General features: G+C 40.9%; 1 protein-coding gene across 3 annotated transcripts in view; it reads left to right on the top strand.

The window, feature by feature from the left end:
- The window catches only part of HS6ST3 (heparan sulfate 6-O-sulfotransferase 3), a 345,730-nt gene extending 328,157 nt beyond the window's left edge, over window positions 1-17,573 (top strand). For all 3 annotated transcript variants that reach the window (XM_065678043.1, XM_065678044.1, XM_065678042.1), the window contains one exon: window positions 16,755-17,573. In XM_065678043.1, the coding sequence (XP_065534115.1) occupies window positions 16,755-17,460 (706 nt within the window). In that variant the 3' untranslated portion in view covers window positions 17,461-17,573. The remainder of the gene's footprint in view (window positions 1-16,754) is intronic.
- Window positions 17,574-23,279: the final 5,706 nt, after the last annotated feature.

Here is a 23,279-nt window from a genome sequence, read left to right as displayed (position 1 = left end):
AGGTTTCTTCTGTATCAGCCCAAATGCCCATTGCACAGGGAAAGGCTCTGTTTCTTCTGCAGCATCTCCAGGCATTAAGTTATGTTACTGCTCTGTGAGGACACAAACAATGAGGGGGAAAAGAAGAAAATAAATAGAGGAGAGGAAAAAACCCAAGATGCCAAAGAGTGAGAGAAAAGTAAAAATGCACACGTAAGTGAGAAACACTGCAGGTTTTGTAGCTCTGATGAATCACAGCATTGTCTTCCCAGTTTGAGCACTGACGTTGTGCTCGGGGTTCATCAGTTTGAGAATTTTATCCACAGATCTTTCACTCCAAGGCACTTCACATGACTTTTCCTTTGAAATAGGGTTGGGTTTTTTTTAATTCAAGGTTCAGTCTCTGGGTTATTTGTATTTGTAGGCCTTTGGCTTGTTCTGCCTATTCAGTTTACCAGCCTTTTTTGCAATAAATGAAGAGAATTGCATATAAGAGTGAAAAGCTTTCACCGTGTATTGTTCTCATTGCCTGGTTTGTTACTGTTTATACAACATTTGTCATAACAATTTCTTACTGTTCTGTCAAGAATACTGGGACAAAAAGAAAAAGCAGTTCGGTTAGGGCAAAGTTATGATTGTCTGTACGGAATTAAGGAGAATGGGAGTCTATACCCTCCCTTCCTACCAGCCCCTCTGCTTCTGACTAGGTAGGCTGGTGTCTGCCAGGGAAGACTTTGGTCAGGGAAGGGATGCTTGCCTTGGGGAGGTGGATTTCTGGCTTCTGAGCAAAACGTCTCACCGGGGACTTGGGGTAGACTGTGCAGCTTTGTGGCCACTGCCCCCAGCCCTCACCTGTGGGCCCCACTGTTGGATGCTGATATGATGAATGAGGAAGGTTGCCTATGCTTACTTACCCACTCACTGCCGCGGCCCAGCTTCACTGCCAAGTTTTTCCCATTAATGCTTAGGGAATACTTATGTGGCCCTCAGTTACCCTGCTACACCTCTGCGGATCCCTGCTGCTTTTCCAGGTGTGGTTTTTCAACGCTAAATCCCTGCCTGTGCTAATCATTGTTCCTAGCAGTAAAAGTGGTGCTACCGGAAACAACAAGGAAAAATGTCTGAACATCTGAAGTGAGTTATTTTTAGGGCTGTGGCTTGCATGAGTATGCTTTAATGCCAGTGTATTTATTAAGGCCATGGAGCAAATTAAAGTGTCACGAGTAAAGGTCTATGTGCATACAAAATTCCTTGTCGTGCAAGCAGGGCTGTAGTTTAGCCTGAACATACAGCAGCTGCTATCTCAAGATGTATAGCAGAGATACAGGTGCGGAACAGCACTTGGTGAGACTACTGGGATGTATAGTTTTGTCATATATGAGAAATTGTGCAATTATAAACAAAAAATTTGCTTTAGGAAAAGCCTGGTGAAAAGGAACATCTTCAAAGGGAAAAAAGCAAAACTGGATTAGTTTGCATCCATTTCATTTTTTGGCTGTTTTTACTAGGCAGATAGCACATCCTCAGTTGCTCAGGAAACTATTTCTCTCTTTTAAATTCTCAGGTATTCATTTATGCAAAATAATGTAATATTCATTACATGTATCAAAAATAAGATTGACCCAGACTTAGTAATCTCCTTCATTAGATAAAAGATGGGAACACTGAAATCATTACAACTGTAGACAAAATTTTTTGATATTATTTTAACCTGAATTTTGCTTTCCTGTTTGCATCACTGCTGTGTTGTATTGACAGTAATATTTTATGTGAAACAGAAAGCTATGTATAAAGTCTATAAATGAATCTTAATGAATGTTTCATATTTAAATCTTCATGTTACTTAGGATACACATCAGCAGCTTTGCTCCTTTTTAATGCAGAAATATCTTTCATAACCCTGTTACCAACCTATTTCCTTTAGAGCAAGATAAGTTTGTGACCCGAAGAGCGCTCTGGCTCTTCAAAGGGAAGGGAAGAAATCCTCAACTTGCAAAGATAAAGATCCGTATCATTAGGTATTCCTAGACCTTAAGCTCAATTTCAGATGGGTTTTGTTTCTGCTGCCTGAATTCATGTTCAGTGTCTGCACAGACGTTCATTAATTTCCGTGAGAGATATGTTTGAACATAATGGCCTACACACTATTCCCCTGCCCTTTAGTTCAGAAAGATGCTACATCATGTTGAGTCTCAATGTCAGATATCTCTGTGGGGAAAGACTAGGAAGCCTGACCTATTTGCATGTGTGAGGGGATGCAGCAACGGTCTGCTACACTAATGTAAGAGGACAAGGTTATTTTCCAATAATAAAATTGCAAAGATGATAACCCACAGTTCAAAGAAAAGAAATTCTTCCTTGTTTTTGCAGACACAAAGGAAGAAGAGTGGGAACATCAGCTCAGAGACTGCGGCTAGATTTTAGTAAGGGCTGGATGGCTTCATGGGCCCCAACAATATTTGTGTATAAATGAGTTGAAATAATAAGGCTAATCAAATGTCATGCTTCGAGCAGTCAGTTCATGGCCTGAAGGGATTGGAAAGTGCTTTTCCTCCACTGTACAGATGTGCTTCATTGATTAGGATTTGTCCGTTACAGAGGAAAGTTGCAGAGCCAACAGCATCCCAAAAGACCTGCTGAACCCAGTAATTCACATGGAGTCCCATCAGCACCTCGGGTATTTAATTTTACCTGAATGCACAAGTGTTGCAGCAGTGTGAACTGTCATCGACACTGGTTAAACATGACCATATCATATGGCAGTATTGCTGAGCAGTCGTGAAAACCAAAGTTTGCACTGCATTTCGAAAAGATTTACTTGAGTGAGTTAGCAGACTGGTGGGTTTGTACTGTATCAACAAGGCTGAATTCATATAATTGTTCGCTAGTTTTCCTGAAAGGTAAAGAATCCTTCATAAAAGTTGGAGGTTAGAAGCCTAGGCTTCTCAATTTCATCTTATTACCCGCTGTCTCAGAGCATAGCATCCACAGCCAATAGTGGTACAGTGCAGTGCACAGCCTCGCATGTGTGTCAGAGCCTTGATTTGTTAAGATCTGAGATCAGAAGAAGAAGGTGGTCCGATTTCTATTAGGTATTCAAAGGTCAAAGGTACGCTAAACAATAAAAACCTCAGAGAGCTACAAGTGAGTTAAGATGAGGAATTGTAACACTGTCTCCATAAAACATTCAGAATGTTGAAGCAAGTAACAAGGTATCCCAAACAAGTTTTGTTTTTCATAACTGCTGGGAATTGAGAGTGTAGCTAATTTTAATACCATTTGTACCTTAAGTGCGGTGCCTACGGGATGCGTTCACACAGAGCTGAAATCACTAATAGTCTCTTACTTTGGGCTTACACAAATACAAATTACAACATAACACAGAGGCAGACTGCATCTCGGGGGCAGTGTGAGCTGACTCTGTGTGTGTGTGTTTGTGAGTGTGTGTGTGTGTGTAAAAGGTCTCATTTTAGCTGGTTATTGCAAGAGGTAAACTTTGAAAAGCTTCATCAAAGTTCTTTACATGCCAAGTATATAGTGGAAATTGCGTATAAAAACCGATTCCCTTTCAAGTTACAGGTTCTGTTGTATAAAATCCTGTCATAAACTCAGTTCTAGTTGGTAAAAACTTGTTTCCTAAGATCTGTAGACAAAAGCTTGATGGAAAATTTTTGGAAAGCAAGTTAAGCTTGTGCCGAGATTTAGGAAGAAAAGAGGGCCCCCTTGTGGAAATTTTATTTATATGCATTTATGTAGTGTCAACTGATGTGGGAAGAAATGTTAGGTCCATGAAGAGGAAGATGGAGATTTTGCTTATAGCTTTGAGTTGTATTATTCATAGCAAACATCTCTGGGTTTGATTAGATGCGATCAAGTATTTGAGTAGAAACACAAAGTGCAGTGTGAAATGGGAAGTCAGTGCTCTGTCTTATAAGTATTCAACTGAAATACCCTGTCATCTGTTTGCTTAATGTCTTAAGGAAAACCTGTATGTACAGTATATCACAAGAAGAGGAATATTAGGAGAAACAAACTTAAGTGGTTTTATCTTACAGCTGAGCAATTTCCTTAGATTTTGTGAGTTGTTTCAATGAATGAAGAGGAAAGACTACTCTTAGAATGTTTTCATCAGTAGAATCACCTGAAATTCTTTAATATGCATGTTAATGCATAATTTAATATGCATATTGTCATGTTGCTTACATTATGGGAGGCAAGTGTCAAAAAATTATGACCAAACCTAGACGTTTTAGAAACTCATCATGCAGGACAAGAAAATGGTTGTGATGCCTGGATTTTGTGATGAGCGTTTATAATTTATGGTCATTATGCTTGATGTCAGAATTAATAAAGACTTGAGGCAAAGCTTAGAGAGAGTAAATTGATGCACTTTCAAAGGGATTTCAATTACTGGGCCTCTTTATTGCTAATTAGTTTATTAGTTGAGCAGAATTTCTGTACTGATTCACAATGCATTGCAGTGAACCATGCCATAGAACTTTCATTTGAGCATCCCAGATTTGGAAGGGAGTGTCTGCAACTGAGCTATTAGTTGTAAATCAGAGACAGCTCAGTTAGGGAGAGAGCCTTGGTACATGCCCCTTGCAGCACAAACTGGTTTCCAATGAAGCCAGCTACGGAGGTACACTGGTGATGTCTGCGCTGCTTGTCTTACCTAGCCAGAGAATAAAATGGGATAGCAACAGCTCCTTCAAAATTGAGGAAAAGGATGAAAGTAAACATCGTAGCTGAATTTGACACAAATATATTTTTTAACTCTTTCAAACCTAACAAAAGCTGACTGAAGGAATATAAATGAACATTTCAGGGTCTGCCTACACGTTATTTGTCTTTTCAGGCCTCTCTGAAACTGAATTTTATCAATCAGGTGTATCCTTGCAGGCAGCCAGGACTAGGGATAACAGATCTCTCATAATTCTGCATGAAAGTATGTGGGGTTGGTGGGGATTTTTTTTTCCTTTATAACTGTTACAAAAGGCCTTACGCTGTTTAAGTAAGTTACTGAATAGGCGGGAGTTCTCTGACCACATCTCTTTGCATCATAGCTGGAGGAGTGTTCAGTTGCCCAGGCAGTCACCTGCTCCATGGAGACTCCTCCTGATACAGGGTCTTGCTCTAACCTTGTTGGCAGCTGCTCAGTCTGCAGCCTGATAGTGAGGAAGGTTTTGTGGCTTGTCCTTTGTGGATCAGGGCTGGTTTATGAATCCTGTTGTGCTAAACTGTTATCTGCGATTATAAGCTTCAGACTTCATCAGGAGGGTCCCTTCCCAACTTGGTTTCTGTAACCCTTTTAGCCTAAGCTGGCAAAACAAGCTTCAGCTGCAGGTCCCTGGTGCTGCAGTGTCTCCAGGGTTGCTCTTCTCTTGTCCCTTGCCTGTCATCACCTTTCTTTTCTTTCCTCTGGCCAGCCCTTGTTTTCTGCTGCCACTTGATACTGTGGGTCATCCCCTTAGCTTGTCTCCCCTGTACTCATAATATCCCTCTGAGAAAGGTGAGCGCAGTGCTTCCTCCCCAAGCTGGGGGAGGCAGGTAGTAGCAGTGCAAATACATCCTTAGTTCATTTTCCCTTCTGTGCAGTGGCATAGCAGGGACAGGAGAAGCAACATTCTGAGTAAAGATGCTGCATGTGCCCCAGATTTTCGTGGTTCTTTTGAGACACAGCAGTGATTTGTGCACAGTAGAGATGAAACAGAATGGGGGCGATGCAAGCAATGGATCCTCCTTTGCCAGTCCTGGCCACAAAGGATTTACTATTCTCCCTGGCACGAAGTTCTTCCATACAGTATATTTAAAGAATCTTATAAGGCACTGTGTAGCTATTGCTTTTGAACAGTATTTCCTCCTGTGTGTGCTCATACACCATTTCTTACAAGATGCAAGGGTTTTGTTATTCATGTGACTGACAGAACAACAAATTCTTCTTATTTGATTTATTATTGCATTTTATATTTCTTTCAGCAAGGCACTTACTACTTCACTCCTTTCAGCAATTTAAAGAACACTTAGAACAACTGAGCTTGACATAATTTAGGCAAAGAACAAAAGTCTCTGGAGGGAACTTTGTTAGATTTGTGTCTCATCAAGAAATGAGTTACAATTTGTATCAAGGCTGTTTGATGGAAAGTGGCAGATTTGTTTTTCCATCAAATCGTTTAATCTGTGCATTTCTATTCCAGACCACTTCGCTCTCAAATAAATTGTCATTTCCCCATCTTAAACACTCTCTCTCTTACACACAGCCAAAGCTGGGGACCCCATTCTCAGCCTTTGGGCTGAGACGTGTAAATACCCAGCATCTCTCTCTGATAGGAGAAGGGAAATTCACCTTCAGTAAAGTATTTCACAGAGCAGACTCCACCAAGTTATTATACAAGGCAGAAAACATGAGGCCAGGCATAAGAATTTGCTGGTGGGCAAGAACATGGTAACAAAATAGGATGTGCTGAAAGAGGAACGTTCTGGTTTAAAGGAAAGTTATTAATAAATTTCCACAGGGCTGGTCTTAGCTGTGATCCTATTTCCTGTTTTCATTAATGACACTGGCACAAAAAGCCGAAGTATGTCAATGGAATTTGCTTAATGACCTTGAGGACTTGAGTAAAAGGGGTGGAATGAAGTTTGGTGGTGCAAAGTGCAATATCACACACTGAGTATGATTTTCCAGAGTTATGCATCTCATAAAAAAAACAAATGCAACATGAGGTTATATCCGAGAATACACTGCCAATAGAGATAAGAAGTATTTATTGTACAAGGCACCTGTGAAGCCTCGTGAAATTTGCTCAGGTCTAGCCATGTATAGTGAAATGTGATGTGGTGAAATTTCAAATGCCAGGAAAGGACTGCTTGGATAGTGAGAACCCAGAACCAATCTCAGGATCTTGCAGCACATCTTACTTTTGCGAGCCTCCCATTAAAAGCCAGCCATGGAAAGCTAAGAAGTTGGGAAAGTCAGGGTACACCTTGGAGTGAAGTAATCTAAGTGTGACCCAAAGGTTTTGTGGGACTGCAGTGTGGTCACTTCTGGCTCTTCTTACCAGAAGAGACAATAACAACTAGTTCAGCTTTGTTAAATGAAATCCAAGAGGTGATTGCTCTCTGATCTCCAACTTAAATGCCATTTCTCCTTCTCTGATATTACATTTATAAATCCTTGTGATGTATTTGCAGTGTTAACTCAAGAACAACTGGATGTAAGTAGTCCAAGACCAGGTTTAGTCTGAGAATGAGACTCATGTTCCTAACTGCCAGAAGCAGCATTCACAAGCTCTTTACAGTGGAAGCAGCAGCAGGAAAAGAATATTTCACAAGGGGCAAGGATGTTTTATGAGGGGGATAATAGAGTGCTGTTAACTGTGATGGCATGGAAGGGCACTGTGACGGCTCAGAGCCTCCTTTTGCTAACTAAATCAGCAGACCATGTTTTTTGGCTATCTGAGCATCCTTAGCCCTTACTATGGTGTATTTTCTTCACTGGCAATGAAGCTGAGCTTACCTACGTGTTTAAATACAGTGTTAGATGCCTAAGTTTATGCTCTGTGTTCAAAAAATTAATGCTTAAATCCGAAAGGTAACACACAGGAAAAACATGTATTAGCTCAGGAAGTTCACACGTATCCATATGCTATTCATGTGTGTTTTCTAAAATGCTGGGATTAAAACCATGGGTAGCTATATCATTTCATTAGCCTAGGAGCTGTTCAAGATCCAGACTTGATACCTGTGAATGGAATTAATTTCTTTAGGGACATGTAGTTGCTGCACTGTCATCTCCAATTTTTAGAGACTCTATATTGAACAAAGTGTCACTGGAATAAATATTCATGAAGTTTCTCAATAATTCAGGGTATGCTGATTCAGAGTGTTATAGCCCTCGACAGAATTATATGCAAAAACCCCCAACCTCTTAAAAGACAAAGCACATTCCCTGTACTCCGGCTAGGGTAGCCAGGAAAGAACAAGGGAGGGCAGGTACGATCTAGCTGGCAAGTTGGTTCTGTTTTGATGTGTTTTCTGACAGGACTGTACATTTGGCGACAGAAGAATGTGCACTGTCTTGTAGAACCACAGGACCCCTGGGGTGAGAAGGGATCTCAGGAGGTCTCTAGTCCAACTCCCTGCTCAGAGCAGGATGACTGCTAAGCGCAGATGGGGTTGCTCAGAGCTCTGTTCAGTTTGATCCTCAAAACCTCCACGGATGGAGGGTGTACATCTTTGGGGAAAGCTTTCCGATGCTTAATTGTTCTCACAGTGATAATAGTTTTTCTCCTATCCTCCCCTTCTTCAATTTCTGGCTGACACATCTCAATTATGCCACCGTACACATCACTGAAAAGCCTGGCTGCATCTTCTCACTGACCTCCTTTTACGTACTGGAAGGCTGCTGTTTGGTTCCCATCTAGCATCTTTGAAATACTTAATTAAAATCCTTATCCTCACGAATTTATATTCTCCTATGTCAAGAAAAAAAGTCTCAGCACTCCCAGTTTCCTTTTCCAGCAGTAGGTCCTGAGATAATTTTCAGTGATTGAAGGGTGTGTGGCAGTGTGATGTATAGGAAGCATAATTTTTATTTTAATAGTTAGTCATTACTTTTAAAAGTAATGAATACAAAATCACGTAAGTCATGAGTACAAAATCACAGGTTCTAACTCCAAAAGCATTTTAAAGAAAGTTACCAGCTTTCATAGTCCCAGGCCAGTTGTCTTCATTCCTAAAATACCTAAGGAAAAAGAAAAAGTCTCTACAAATGTGTTTTTTACCATAGTTTTCAGTGCAGATGTAGCACTGGATTTTCAAACTCATCTTTTTTCTATATAGGATAAATCTAAACCAGTGCAATGTTCAAATAGTGTACCCAGTAGCTCACTCTTCTTCTCTTATCCTCACATAGCTCTACACCATTATTGAATTTGCCCTGGCCTCACTTTAAGAACTCTTTAGGTGGAGAAATTCCATGTTGTACATGCAGCATCTGTGTTGCCACAGGTTCGCTATCTTCTACCCTTCTGCATTAGCCTAGATTGCTGCTGTTAGATGTCATGTGATGTCAGAAAGTGAGTGATCTCTAAAGATACCCTTTGTCATCTGTCATTCTTTAATCAGGTGTGGGACACTAACCTTCTGATAACCAGCCATGCAAACAAGAATAAAACAGTGCTGTAAAGCTTTCCTGAGGTTTTTCTGATAGCATGGATACAGGATTTTAACTGATGTTTCAGAGGGTATTTTTAAAGGAAAAAAGGGCTTGCAATTTCTAAACAGAAAAAATGGGGAGGTTATAATAAATCCTAAAGCAACAAATTGCTGTAAAAGAAAATTAAGTTGGTGACAGGGAATATTCCTCCTAACACGCAATGAAATGTGAGGTTTCGTATATCTTAAGTGCTTCCAATGCTCAAACACCACATTTCTCTTGCCTGTAACAGACTGTATCATCACAAGTAACTTCCTAAGCAACTGTCTTTGCTTTCCAGGATCAGAAATATAACCCAGCTGTCTGACTCCAAGCAATCCCATATGTCTGACTCCAAGCCCTCCCCCTATCTCACTGATACACTGCTATATCAGCAAGGACAACAAAATTATGGTAGACTGTTTCTCTAACTGCTGGTTTGGAGATTTGTATGAAATAATACAGAACTTACTTAAAACTTTTGTTTCTATTGGGAATGGTCCAGCTGTAAAAGCATGCTTAAAAAGAAATATACTGACATAACTGATAGATATGTCATAGGCACAAAAAGTCATGGAATGGAGGTTCTCTGTAGTTACTTCTTGCTCAATACAAAATGTTGTTACTCATCAGTTTTTGAGGTTGGCTTTGATTTTGCATTCTATGAATATGTTTGTTCAGGCAAGGGGCTTTGACTCCAGGCAGGGGGTTCACCTTACAGGTAGAGGCACCAACAGTGTAGGCATCTCCAGGTTAGCAGGTATCTTAAGCTCCCATTGTGGTCAAGGTACACAGTGCAATGCATAGAGAGCCTCTGAAGTGATACAGCTCATGCCAGAGCTGGCACCTACCCTTGGCCAGCTGCACTGCTCTGCAGACACACACCACTGCCTGTGCTGAGCAGCTCCTCGCTGGCTTCAGAGGTTGCTTAGATGTGTGGCTTTTACGCAGACCGCTGCATTTAGACCTCCTACCCTGGAAGTAGCACCTAGTCCCTTCTCTGAGCAGGCATGTCCTACCAGGTTTAGCTGCACTGCATGTCACTGGGGTAATGAAAAGGGTAGTTAACCAACAGAAGCTTGTGGCCAATTTGGAAATGGAAAACAGTGGAAAGGTTTTTGGCTGGTTGGATTCAGAGCCATGGGACAAAATCTCAGAGGAATAGTGAGACGTATCTAAATTTTTTTTATTATTTACCTCAAAATGCAAGCTGTTTTGGTTTTTTGTTTTATTTAATTGTGCTGAAGTCAATGGTAAGTCTCCTTTAATATGGAGTATCTACAGGACTACTACAGCCACTGTTTTAAGTAAGCACAGTGCTCATCCAGTTATGAACAGCAGAAGCAGTGGGTGCCCAGATCCTCTGAGAAAACAGCCATTTAAGTGTTTTTTCTACATGCTGAATGGGTGATGTTTGGTAATGGTGGATAAACATTGAGTTCTTAATGGTGTTTGCTGTTCTTTCAGTAAAAGACTTGTAAAGACATGACAACTTGACAGGACATCATGACAATTTGAGAGGACAGCTAATTATATTAAGGGCACAAACTTTCTTAAAGGATACCTTAGAAAACCATTCCCATCACTAGCATCCTGTGGCAGATGCTAAGCTTAAACCTATCTGCTGTTGCTACATAATCTTGGCAAAAGTTTGTGGGCTGTATAGAGTTTATCTGTCTGGCTTGGTGGATAAGCTGTATGATGCTTTCTGCAGCCTGATGGCCATGCCTGTAGTTTGTGCAGTGTTTTGTAGCTTTTTTGTAACAGTGCTGTTGTTCTGAATAAGAAGTATACAATCAGTTCTTGTTATGTTGGGCAGGTTATCTGTCAATTAAGCACAACATAGATGCAGTGACACTCTGCACAATAATGCGGCCAGCCATGAGCTGATACATCTGCATTACTCTAGAATGACTTTGACCAGTTTGCATCAGCCCAGCAACGTTTCTTTGCCTTCTGCCTCCCCCTACTATCCTTGTTGAATGCTGTTATTCCCTAATTGTTCATGTATTGCATTCTCCTTATTTTTGTTTCATTTGTTCACTCTATTCAGAGAATGTGTCGATGTGGCACTTGGGGACTTGGTTTAGTGGTGGACTGGGCAGTGCTGGGTTAACAGTTGGGCTCGATCTTAAAGGTCTTTTCCAACCTAAATGATTCTATGGTTCTCTTCACCATTACCCATACTGGTGATGCTTTGCCTGATGAGAGGTTGCTGATCAGAGCTTAACTATGTTACTGCCCCAGAGAAGTTGGGCTTCAGGGTAAAACTGGGAAGCATAAGACTTTTGTTCACATAATGCAGGTCCTCCTTTTCAAGCCTTTTTCTTGCCACAACCTCTTGTCATTAGCAGAAATGTGCTGCTAGGCTGGATTTGCTGGGTATTTCAGACCTTTCTTTGAGTGCACACTCATTTCCAGCCTTAAAGCTGCTAGCTACTTGTCTGAACTTGGGTTGTAAACTTGACCAGGGCTTTTATTTTCCCTGCTACCAGGAAGAAGCAGAACGTGGATGGTTTTATGATGCACTTGGGTTTTTCAGTCGTTTTCATTCTTCTTTCTTCCATCTGTTAGTATCTTCCAAAATATTCTCCAGTGACTCTTTTTCTCCACCTCAAATATTCCTCTGTCTCTACTATCAGCTGCTATGAGTGCGCTGTTCTCTTTTTATGAAGATGCCATTCATCCTTCTTCCCCAGGAGGCCCTACAGGATGTTTTTGTTCTCTGTGTGTGGTGATCCTTCATGTATTTAGTAAATCTCCCTCAGCTGGGACGTATGTTCCATGGTGATAGAAGAGGCAAAATGCCCTGGTTTGGGATCACCTCTGCTAACAGCAGAGTCTGCTCCTCTGAAATTAATTCCTGAACCAGAGCAATACTATTGAAGGATTAATGTAAGATCAGAGTATTAAATATAAGGTATTAAAATATCTTATAATGTGAAAGAAATACATGTTCTTAGGTTATAACTAGAAGCTCATTTTAGCTGTTCTATTAATTAAAGGTTTTCTTTGACTAATGCTGATGAAAACACTGGATTTCATGCAAGTAGGACTAGAGCCTTCTGAATTCCCAAGTGCTTTTTACTTATAGTGTAGTGTGCAGCCCAGTGCTTCACACCAGTGCTTGTCTGGGCCCTTGCATGGATCATCGGGCCCTTGCATGGATCATCAGTCCCTTGCTGTGACCATCACGGTTCTTAGCATGTGTCCAAAAAATCAGCTGTCACAGAGTGGCAACTTCAATAACCCAGTGCTTTCAGTACATTATGCTCGAAAAGAGACTGATTGATCTATCTGGGGAAGTTGTATGAAGTTCCCTTTCAGGAAGAGCTAACACCATGACTAGCGGGCTGGTGTTGTTTGAAATGTAACCTAAACTGTATGTACATATCTAATGTTTGTATAGACAGCCACAAGATGCATTGGCAAATACACAATATGCAGTTACTGTGATTTTTCTTTCATTGACAACTGCAGCTTATGGCCAGATTCCAGTGTAAATTTTTGCACACACACATGCACACAAATGCTAATAAACAGACATAGATATTGATATAGATTAGATAGAGATACAATTTGTATGGTTTTAAAATAATTTGGAATGCTCTGTGTAAAGTATCTTCTCACCGACAGGCCAGTGTATTGAGCTTGGCTAGCCTTTAAGAACCAAGGCTGTCTGTGACAGCAGTTTGAGTAGTCAGTGATGGGCATCTCTTGAAATGAAGCCAATAAATCTGTGATGAGTTTACTTTGGAAATAAGGTTACAGAAGTTATTATTTAATTCTTTGCTGAGTATTTCCTACAGTGGGTAGCTGTGGAGTTTAACGTAGCCATGTCAGCATGAGAATGGGCGACACAAGGAGGGGTCGTTTACACTCGTGAGAACAAGTGCATATCTGTATTCGGACATGAACAGGCATGTTCAGTATATAGCAGACTTGATGTTCTTTTACTGAACAGTGATGAAAAGAGAGACTGAAGGTCATCCCCAGTTTCATATTTTTATGAGTGGCTTCTTGTCTTTATTGTGAGCTGACTCCTGAGCCATTCCTAGTGTGAACACTGTATTAGGCACTGAGTTCTGCTATATTTAAACCATAAATGTCAACATTTTAAAAGATTTCCTAACATAATTTTTAGAATTTTTCAACTGAAGCAAATGTGCACGACCTATGTATTCTTACTTGTATCATTTTAGAGGCATGACGTCCTTTTCCCTAAAAGAAAAAATCGTCCACAACCGCTTTGCAGCATCCCCCAGTCCTCTGTGTTGTAACAGTGTCATCTGGACAGTGCCCAGATCAGGTGGAAGAAATCTTAACGTCTTGTAACCTCAGATTGGTTAAAACAGTGATGGAGAGTCATGAACAAAAGGTTAAATAGAAGGCTGTGAACTTTCAATGCAATTGGGATAGCTGCGCTCTTAGTTATTAGCACCTGAGAAACTAAATGTGTGTCAGGCTGCTGTTAAAGGTTGCCTACCAGATGAAGAAGCTGTCCAGTAGATAACACAAAAAGGCAACTCTCTGAAAGAAACACAAACCAGAAGCAAATTGATCACGATACTGAAAACAGATGCAGACGTAAGGTAGTCACAAGGAGTAGCAGCAACAGACTGGCAAAAGCTTCTCTCCCAGTCTGCAGAAGGGAAGCTGCAGATGTTATACAAAGTTGTGCTGTTCTCATTTCCCTGCATTTGCTTTATATTCGTGTTTATTGCCCATCAAACCCATTTACATATCCAGGCATGAAATGGAAATGATTGATGCAAAGTAGGTATTTTTGTTAATTGTTGTTGCTCTGTGTCATGCCTGACTGGGTCTGCTGGAGATGGGTGAGGAAAGACAGAATTACTGTTAGAGGTACAAATAATTGTCAAGAGCAACTTTTAAACCCATCTGCTGCCACATACGAACATCAAAAACTATCTGAGGAGGGGAGGGGCAGCATTATGAGGGCGAAGCCAGCACCATGTCTCTGTCAATGTAGAGGTTGCCAACTGCTTCTGAATCTTTGTCCGTCTTTTTTTTCATTTCTGCTCCCTGGGAGCTTCAGTCATTTTCTGTCACAACCCTACCAGTGCCTGCTGTGTGTTGCAACAACAGTGTCTTATGCCGAAAGCTAATGGGCGTTTGAGAGTTGGGCTGCTTTATCTGCACAATGCTTGTGAAATGCGTCCGCTTTTTGTCCCACTTTTTGCTAGTTGGAAAGCACTTCTTAATGTGCTTTTATACACGCAAGGCAGAGCCAAGATGAGCATCCAGTTTAAGAAAGGAAAGCTGTGCCTGAAGTGCTTAAAGATCATAGAATCATAGAATAGTTAGGGTTGGAAAGGCCCTCAAGATCATCTAGTTCCAACCCCCCTGCCATAGGCAGGGACACCTCACACTAAACCATCCCACCCAAGGCTTCATCCAACCTGGCCTTGAACACTGCCAGGGATGGAGCACTCACAACCCACCCTGGGCAACTGATTCCAGTGCCTCACCACCCTAACAGGAAAGAATTTCCTCCTTATATCCAATCTAAGCTTCCCCTGTTTAAGTTTGAACCCATTACCCCTTGTCAAAGATAGTGCTTTCCATAGTGGAACTGTACTGCAGAGGACACAAGAGGGTTTCTGATACTTCCTGTTCTGCAGGAGTACAAGAGGGATTTTAGAAATATTTGTCTGAATGGTTGCACAGTTCTTGGGTTCACTGTTGGTGTGGGCTGTGTAAGTAACTGAAGTGGATCAGAACAGTTGTAGTGCAGTTTGGTCATGTATGAACAGCAGCAAGGAAACCGAAGCTCCAAATGAGTTACTTGGAAATATCATCCTTCAGAGTATCATCTGATGCTAACACAAGTCATGGCTTCCAAACGGCACTCCCTAGTTTATATCCTTCCACCTGTAGCCCTTCAGCTACAATATAATTCTTAAAACAGATGTTTCCATTAGATAGTAGCTCAAAAAATGACCCTGCAGCAGAACATAGTACGTAGTTTGGCCTCATAGCCTTATTCCAGAAACTATACTATATATATATATATATATATATAGTGTATATATATATAATTATAGTGTAATAGTGTATTTATATATATATTTATATATATAAAACTCAGACTGAATAAGGGCAAAGCATTCAGCCCTGATTTCTCTTGCTTGGTCTGAACTGGGGAATGTATCTGCATTTTTTAGGTATATCTAGTTTTAGGACAAATGGGAGGTTTATGGACAATCTTTAGTGGAAGGTTTAGGGAATCTTTAGTGGCAGAAAATGGGTGGTACCTGGGAAAGAAAGATAATTGTCTTGGAGACTGTTACAGATTTGGGGATTTTTCATTTAACTGCAGCTAGCTCTTGTATGAGATTGGCCAACACAAAGTGTTGGCTTGTTTACAGGCTAACTTGTCGTCAGCAAGCTTGCCTGCTGATTACTTGCTTTATCCTTCTCTAGACTCAAGAAAAAGTACTGAGATCAGACTTTTCTTAGGAAATCTTAAGGCTCATGATTTATTAATGTATTGTCTGCAGTCAGATGAGTCATGCAAACTCATGAGCCTATTTTTGTACCAGACCGTGTGTTAATTTTAGTCATGAATCTTCTGCTGCTTATTCTAGCTGACAGAAATCATAAGTATTTTGGGTTTGCTTTGTCTTTATGATATCACCCTGTAATTCAGGTGAGTTGTTATTGAATAAAACATTTCTTAGTAAAAAACTTGAATCTGTGAAAGCCTGCTCGAAGCATACTCAATTGCAGTCCATTTCAAATTGCCATAAATAGATGTACAAACTGAATTCAATAGCTAAAAGATGAACTGTCAATGTGAGTTCTGCAATTATTTGCTCTATTTCAAATCAATATTTCTTGGTGTCTCTTTTGTATTCTTGACAGGTGAGGCTGTATAATGATAATCTTTATATCAACAGATGCTTTTGTACTACACAATTATAACTAATTTCAGTCAAGCACTTGTCTAAAATTAAGTCATAAGAATGGATTTTAGGTGTCTCATTATCTTCACTCCAACCCATTTAATAGTAGGGTCCTTCTTAAGTAGGTGGCTCATGACAGTCTTCCACATGGTGTTATTTTTAGCACTTGCAGCTTCCACATGAAATTGCTCATGTCTCTCTTACTTCTGACCAAGCACTGTGTGGATTATCATCTTGTGAGACATGCATGTCTCAGTCCAGAAGAGAAGCGATAAGATTATATAAAGCTCTTTTCCCACTGTTTTTACTATTACTGAGGGTTAACATTTCAAAGCAGGGGGGAGTACACTCCAGTTAATTGGCTTCTGCATAAAGTAACTAACACTGAACAGTTGATAGGTCAAAGTAATTCCGTTTCTCTGATAGCTGCTTATTTCCTTTGATCTCTCTCTCCTTCTCCCAATTTATCTTGTATTTTATCCACAGTATTTATGAAGCTTTAAGCTTTTTACTGTCTCCGAAGCAGTTACTTAAAATGACTGTATTACATTGGGAAAAGTTACAGGGTGGTGGTGGCTGGTAATCGATTTATTGGAGAATAGAGAAGTGAAATCCACTGAATCTTAAAACTGTGTTTAATTATGTTTCAGGAACTTCTATTACATCACAATGCTGAGGGATCCGGTGTCACGGTACTTGAGTGAATGGAAGCACGTCCAGAGGGGTGCAACGTGGAAAACTTCCCTTCATATGTGCGATGGAAGAAGTCCAACACCAGACGAGCTGCCTACCTGTTACGAAGGAGACGACTGGTCTGGAGTCAGTTTACAAGAATTCATGGATTGTAGCTACAACTTGGCCAACAATCGCCAGGTGCGCATGCTGGCAGACCTCAGCCTGGTGGGATGCTACAACCTGACTTTTATGAATGAGAGTGAAAGAAATATGATTCTTCTCCAAAGCGCCAAGAACAATCTGAAAAACATGGCCTTCTTTGGGCTCACGGAATTTCAGAGGAAAACGCAGTATCTCTTTGAGAGGACATTCAACCTGAAATTCATTTCCCCATTCACTCAATTCAACGTTACGCGGGCCTCCAATGTGGACATAGGTGAGGATGTGCGGCAGCGGATAGAGGAGCTGAATTTCTTGGATGTACAGCTGTATGAATATGCAAAGGACCTGTTCCTGCAGCGCTTCCAGTACTCCAAGCAAGAGGAGCATCAGAAGAACCGGCTAAAGAGGCGAGAGGAGCGGCGGCTGTTGCGGGAGCAGAGAGCTCACCAGTCACCAAGGGAAGAGGCGGCAGAAGTGGCCGTTACTGAAGATTATAATAGTCAGGTTGCAAGGTGGTGATGCTCCTCCATCTTGACTAACTGATGAAGAGGATCACAGAATTTGTGCAACTTGGCTACCTGGGAATAAGCCAAAGCAAGCCTATGCTTTGGTAAATGAGACCACATCTGACAACTGACCACATCTGACAACTCCTTGTCTCAGTTTTTCTTGGTTTCTGCCAGTGAGGAGAATGTATTTTTTTCTCAATAGGCATTAATTAGTGGTATTGAATCACAGTAGAATAGATTCCTGTCCAAAAAGACTTCCTTCAAAGCCCTAAGCTATGAGGATGGATTGAAGAGAGAGCTATATCCTTTGCGTTAACAGAGGTACCCTATACAATCTGAGCTACCGAAACTTGTGCAGACATCTATTGGAAAAAAATACCTTGTTTGGTTCCTCTGTGACATGAGAGCTGGTTTGGGTCATACTCTCCTTTGCAACTGTATAGCTTTCTAGTGAATGAAATGGAGGAAAGCACATTGCCCGTTGAGCTTCTACATGCTGTGTTTTGATTAAGGGAAGAATTTGCTGAGGTGATTAAAAAAGACCTAGGAAATGTGGGACTGGGGCATTGCTTGTTCTGTTAGCCAGTAGTCAGAGATGATTTATAAGTGAGATGGTGGCGGGGTTAGCTTATTTCTCTGCAGATGCTGAGAGTACCGAAACCAGCCAGGTAGCAGCCACCCTTCTGAGCATGTGTGGCAAAGGCAAAGCCTTGAGAAATGAGGTCCATTCAACAACTAGGCAGATATCATGGAGATTATCTGGATGGAGGCAATGAAAGCAGCCTTTGCATTCACAAAAGGTGAAGAGGCGGCAAGCAAACTTCAGGGAAGAGGAAAGAGAGAGCAGGAAAAGCTGAAATATTAGTGTGCCATTTTCCAGATTTGCTTTGAAAGCCTGGAGATCTATTGTCTGTGAGGGTAGGCAGGGTTATGATATTGTCTGTTAAAATACATTGATGCCAAGTGAATACAATTTAAATTGGTTTTCTCTCTAACTACAGTAGTGGCTAGAAAAAAAATCATCTTTCAGTTTTTTAGGATACATAATGGCTATGTGGAAAGTCTTGATATTTATCACTCTATGAAGATTCTTTGTAAAATTATTGTTTCACGGTGAGAGATCTTTATCTGGCTTTGTTCCTTGTCTAGAAAAAGATTCAGTGGGTTCTTCCTCCACATGTTACATTCTTGTGGTTAAACTGCATCTCTTTATTCCAAGATTTTATGTTGTTCCACTTGCAGTAGTGAAATTTTAAAAGAGAGGGTCCTGTGCACCATGGATCTTTTGAGAGAGTTTTTTTCCTTCTTCTAGCATAAATGTAAAGCATTAGGAGGAAATTTCTCTAAGTGCCTCAACGTGGCTGCTAAATCAAGATGCTGAAGGGTATTATTGCATGCATGAATGGCTTTTACCTTACAGATTTGCTAATTAGAAATACTGGAATACCTGATGTGGATGCACATTTCTCATGTATTTTCAAAATTCAAGGTTTTTATCCAGTGGGTAAAAAAAATAATGAGTTACAAAAGAAAAGAGCCTGAATTTCAGTATTTATCTTTTCATTTCCAAGTTTTTGGGTTTTTTTTTAGTGCATGCTCTATCTTCTCTTCTTCTGACAATGCTGTTGCTACTTATCTATACACAGTATCAGAGATAAGATCTAACCCATCCTGTTGAAAGTTAATGCACACAATAATACATTAAACATTGAATATCATAACAGCTATTAAGAAGTGAAGAGGGCTGTCGAGATGATGCCTCATTATCAATGTAGTTTATTAGCAATATGCTGATTTATGCCTGATTGTCAGTGTGATACTTTTGGGGTGAGTAGTGATGGGTTATGATCCCTAATACCTGTTCCACTAGTGAATCATGTGCATCTCTTCCCACCTCTGCATTCAGAAGGGAAAACACAGGACTGCAGATCATTACTGTTCTCCTTGGGGTATCTGCCTTAGAGAAGAGTGAGTAGCTCTCTAGACTCCCCAGACGGTGCTGCTTGGATCTCCATAGCCTGGAAGAGGCAGACACCTCACTCACACATGGACACCAACCTTCAGAGGTTTAAATTGAAATGTTTACAGTCTAGGTATGAAGCTCACCCTGGCTGCAGGACAGGAAGGCCATGAAGAGCTAAGCCTGACTGATACTATTGCACCCTTCTCGCAATGCAGGTAATTCACAGTGATCTGATATCTTATCTGCTGATACCAGGGCTTCAGGTTGGGCTGGCCCTACAGAAGCAAGGAGCTTTCTGGTTGGTGACACAGGAACGACAAGAGCTGTTGCATCTCACTATTCTTGGGCCCACTGCTGCATCTTGCTGCAGAACCTGCAGCAAGAGAGAGGAAGGCTGCCTTGGCCCTTATACTGTATGTCCAGGATTTGCAGATGCGCTCCATGCTTCCATGAGGAGGAATGGTGTGCTGGGGGGACCCTGTAGGGCCAGAGGACGGGCTGTGCAGGAGAACAGCCAGCCACGTGAGATAAAAGATGCAAGGCCAAGTTCACATTAAGGAGGAAGATACGTGAGAAAGTAGAATGAGTCCTAGCCCATCTTTTGTGGTAAAGCATATTTTCTTTCCCCCCCCATCACAAAAAAAGGGTCCCCTTCCTCTCATCCCTGCCTCTTTCCCCAGTTGGCCAGCTCTCCATGCTGCTCACAGCAACAGGGGACTTATTTTTTATTTAGAAAATGCAGTGTTATCTTTTCAGGGGAGAGGAGACAGAGCTCAGCAATGGTTCCCTGGAGCCTCACCAGTGACTGTAAGTATCAGTTTCAGCTATTTAAGCACACCAGCCGTTCTCCAGACTCTTCCTTCTGCCTGACACAGAACAAAGCCTAATGAGGAAAATCAAAACAATCTTTGGGTGGTTTACATTAGCTTTAATAGCTCGGCAGTACGTTAATGCAATGCCTAACCTTTTCATCAGTCATTTCCCAGGAGACAAGATTAGGGTCCTGAAGAGTTCTTAATGTGCTGTAGCATCTATGGTAACGGGATTTGCCTTAACGCTTGGGATTTAGTTGAAATTGGTTTGTTTGGGGTTTTTCTCCCTGGAGCCTGTGTAGCAGATAGATAGCCCGGGATGTACAGGAGTAGCTGTCGTGGTGGGAGATCTTGCCCAGAGGCTCTGGGACTGAAGGACCTGGCACCTCCTTCCCCAGCTCCAGCAGCAGATCCAGCAGACTCACTGTGCCAACAGTACTGTGTTTCTTAGCAGAATTTCCTGGCACGTAACAAATAAAGCAGCTTGGAAATACGTCCAGGCAGACTTCTAAGACACGGGCTTGCAGCTTTTTTCCTATTGGGTGCTATGCCTGAAATAAAGTAACACAAAAGTAAAATAAAGGCCCTGTTCATATCTCTGTTATTCCAGGTTTTTGTTGCTCTGACAGCACAGGCTTCACTGTAATTACACTGGCTCATGTAAGACCAGAACACAGTGTGTTTCTTTCAAAATATTCGTGAGCAACACTATAGGATTTCTGTCCATCTTCCTGGCATTATTTTGTTGCTTAAACAAGGCAATTTGGCTTCTGCTTCTGTGGTGCTGAAACAAATCTCATTCTTTTGTAATGGAGATGTACTTGCTAATCTCTCCTATCACACATCTTCAGCACTGGCTGCCTTTTCCAGTTATAATTCACTGTAGGCTTGGAGCAGACAGAGAAACATGCTGTGTCATTAAAACTTGTTCCTGGTAATTTGATGTCTAGTCCAAGAACTCAGCCTGTTGCCTATGGGCCATACTTTATTAAGGAATGAAAATTTGTCCTTTCTTCCCTACTCAGCAACGCTAACAGTAAAAAGCTTTTTCACTATGGGGAAAGAAAAACACCATTTCTGATGTCAGGTATTCTTCACTGCAGTTGTGTTAATAGTGAGGCTGCAATAGCCTTGCCATGGATTCTACCCAACATGTGATAGTTCTTTGCAGTTCACTAAAAACAGAAGTACAGAACAAAAAAGTGATGGAAGTCACATCCACAGTCAAACTTCCTAACTGCAGCATATCCATTCAGCCAAACCAAATGGTAGGTCACATCACCTTTGCGTCTGGAGATGTTTCAGATTTGACTGACTTTCAAGCTGGCTTTCTATTTAACACATGCTTCTTTCTGCAGTAGTGAATTCTTGTTTCCTACCTGCAGCCTTTTATCAGTTATGGGCACTGATGTTACAAAACTTCACGACGACACTTTTTTTTCTTCCATTGCTGTTCCCCTGGAATTATTCTTTTTTGGTCCAGGATAAAGAATATCTTTCCAGGCTGGTGGAGACTACCCTGTACGAGATGAGCAATCACAATAAAATCATTCTGCTGAAGCAGATTGCTGTATTCTCCCTGCATGTGGCAAAAGCATACTCAGAAAAGGTAGCCAGTTTGCACTGAATCACTTCTCTCATTTTGGTTCTTGTAGTACTTTCTTTGTTGATATTTTGTGGAGGGAAATGGGTTCTATACCCTACAATGTCCTTGACTTTCTTCTTGGCCATATCACTAGCTTGTTGGAAGTGAAAAAAAATAAATCAAGATCCCCATCAGTTACCATATTTAAGATGAAAGGGTAAATTAATAGGCTGTAAATTATTCTTTAGGATTTCTCCTTCTGTTTATGTGCAATAATGTGTGTGAACTCTGCTACTAAGAGATTGTATCGTGAGTAACCATATCTACTTTTATTCCTATTTACAAGATAGTTTGTAGACCTAGGGATTTTCATTGATGTAAAGCACAACTTAATGAATTATTTACTGTGTTTAACCATTGTGATGTCAAAATCAATTGTTTTCATATATTTATTTGTTGGTGGTTTTCTGTAAAATGATGCTCATTAAGAAATCTGTTAAAAATGAGAAAGTTTTGTTGAATATTGTTGGGTCCATGAATTACTTATGAGCAACAAATAAACATTGTTTGCGTTTTTGAAACACTAAATGTTCCATCTTGTCTACATAGCCATAAGAATGATTAAAAATGCTTCTGTTGGACCAGTTTCAAGCATTAGTAAAGATCCACTGTAACCATAATTATGTTTTTTTAACAATATCTACATGGAGTAAAAGCATGTTGATGTAAGTTACAATTTAATTTTGTTTGGGCCCAGTACCAGATCTTTTGATTTCAATTGACTTTGCTGGGCATTATCTCAGATTGAATTAGGACAGGAGAGTCGAGACTTGAGTAGTCACCAGTAGTAATTCAAGTGACCCAGTGTCAGACTTTCCATACTTGGATTAAGACTTAAATATGCAAATAGCAGCAGTGAATTCATTGGACTTCATTCCTACTCCAGCAGCACTGAGGCCAGTCCAAATTGTCAGGATAATCTCATGAGCTGCTGTGGGGAAGGATGAGAGGTTGCAGTCTGTTGCCACGCTGTAAGCCTCTTATGCATGCCCTTGTATCTTTTGAGAGTGCCTGGGCCTTGAGAGGAGCTGATTGCTTATTCAGGCATATTATTCCGTGTAAGTGTGTGAATACAGTGAACTAGGGCAGGGATGGGAGCATGGAGGAGCACAGACAGATGTGAGTAAGGAGGAAACACTGACCTAGTGATTGAGTCCCTCTGTTAGTTCTGCTTCTTCCGAGAGTAGTCCAGGCCCCTGTTCCATGACTGTTTTCACATTTCTCAATTATCCCAACAACAAGCCTTGCAGACATGGCACATCCCTGAAGGTGAGTCTGGTTAAGAGAGAAGTTCATGATGTTACAAACTAGGATGCAGTGATCATGACCAATCCCTTTTTGCTCAAAGTCAACTGATCTCCTCCAGCTGCTGTAGAAAGCTATATTAAAGGTGAAAAAATGCATAGTCT

This window comes from Lathamus discolor, chromosome 4 (genome assembly GCF_037157495.1).
Source record: "Lathamus discolor isolate bLatDis1 chromosome 4, bLatDis1.hap1, whole genome shotgun sequence".
Classification (NCBI taxonomy): Eukaryota; Metazoa; Chordata; class Aves; order Psittaciformes; family Psittacidae; genus Lathamus; species Lathamus discolor.
This window is presented reverse-complemented; position numbering and strand designations above follow the sequence as displayed.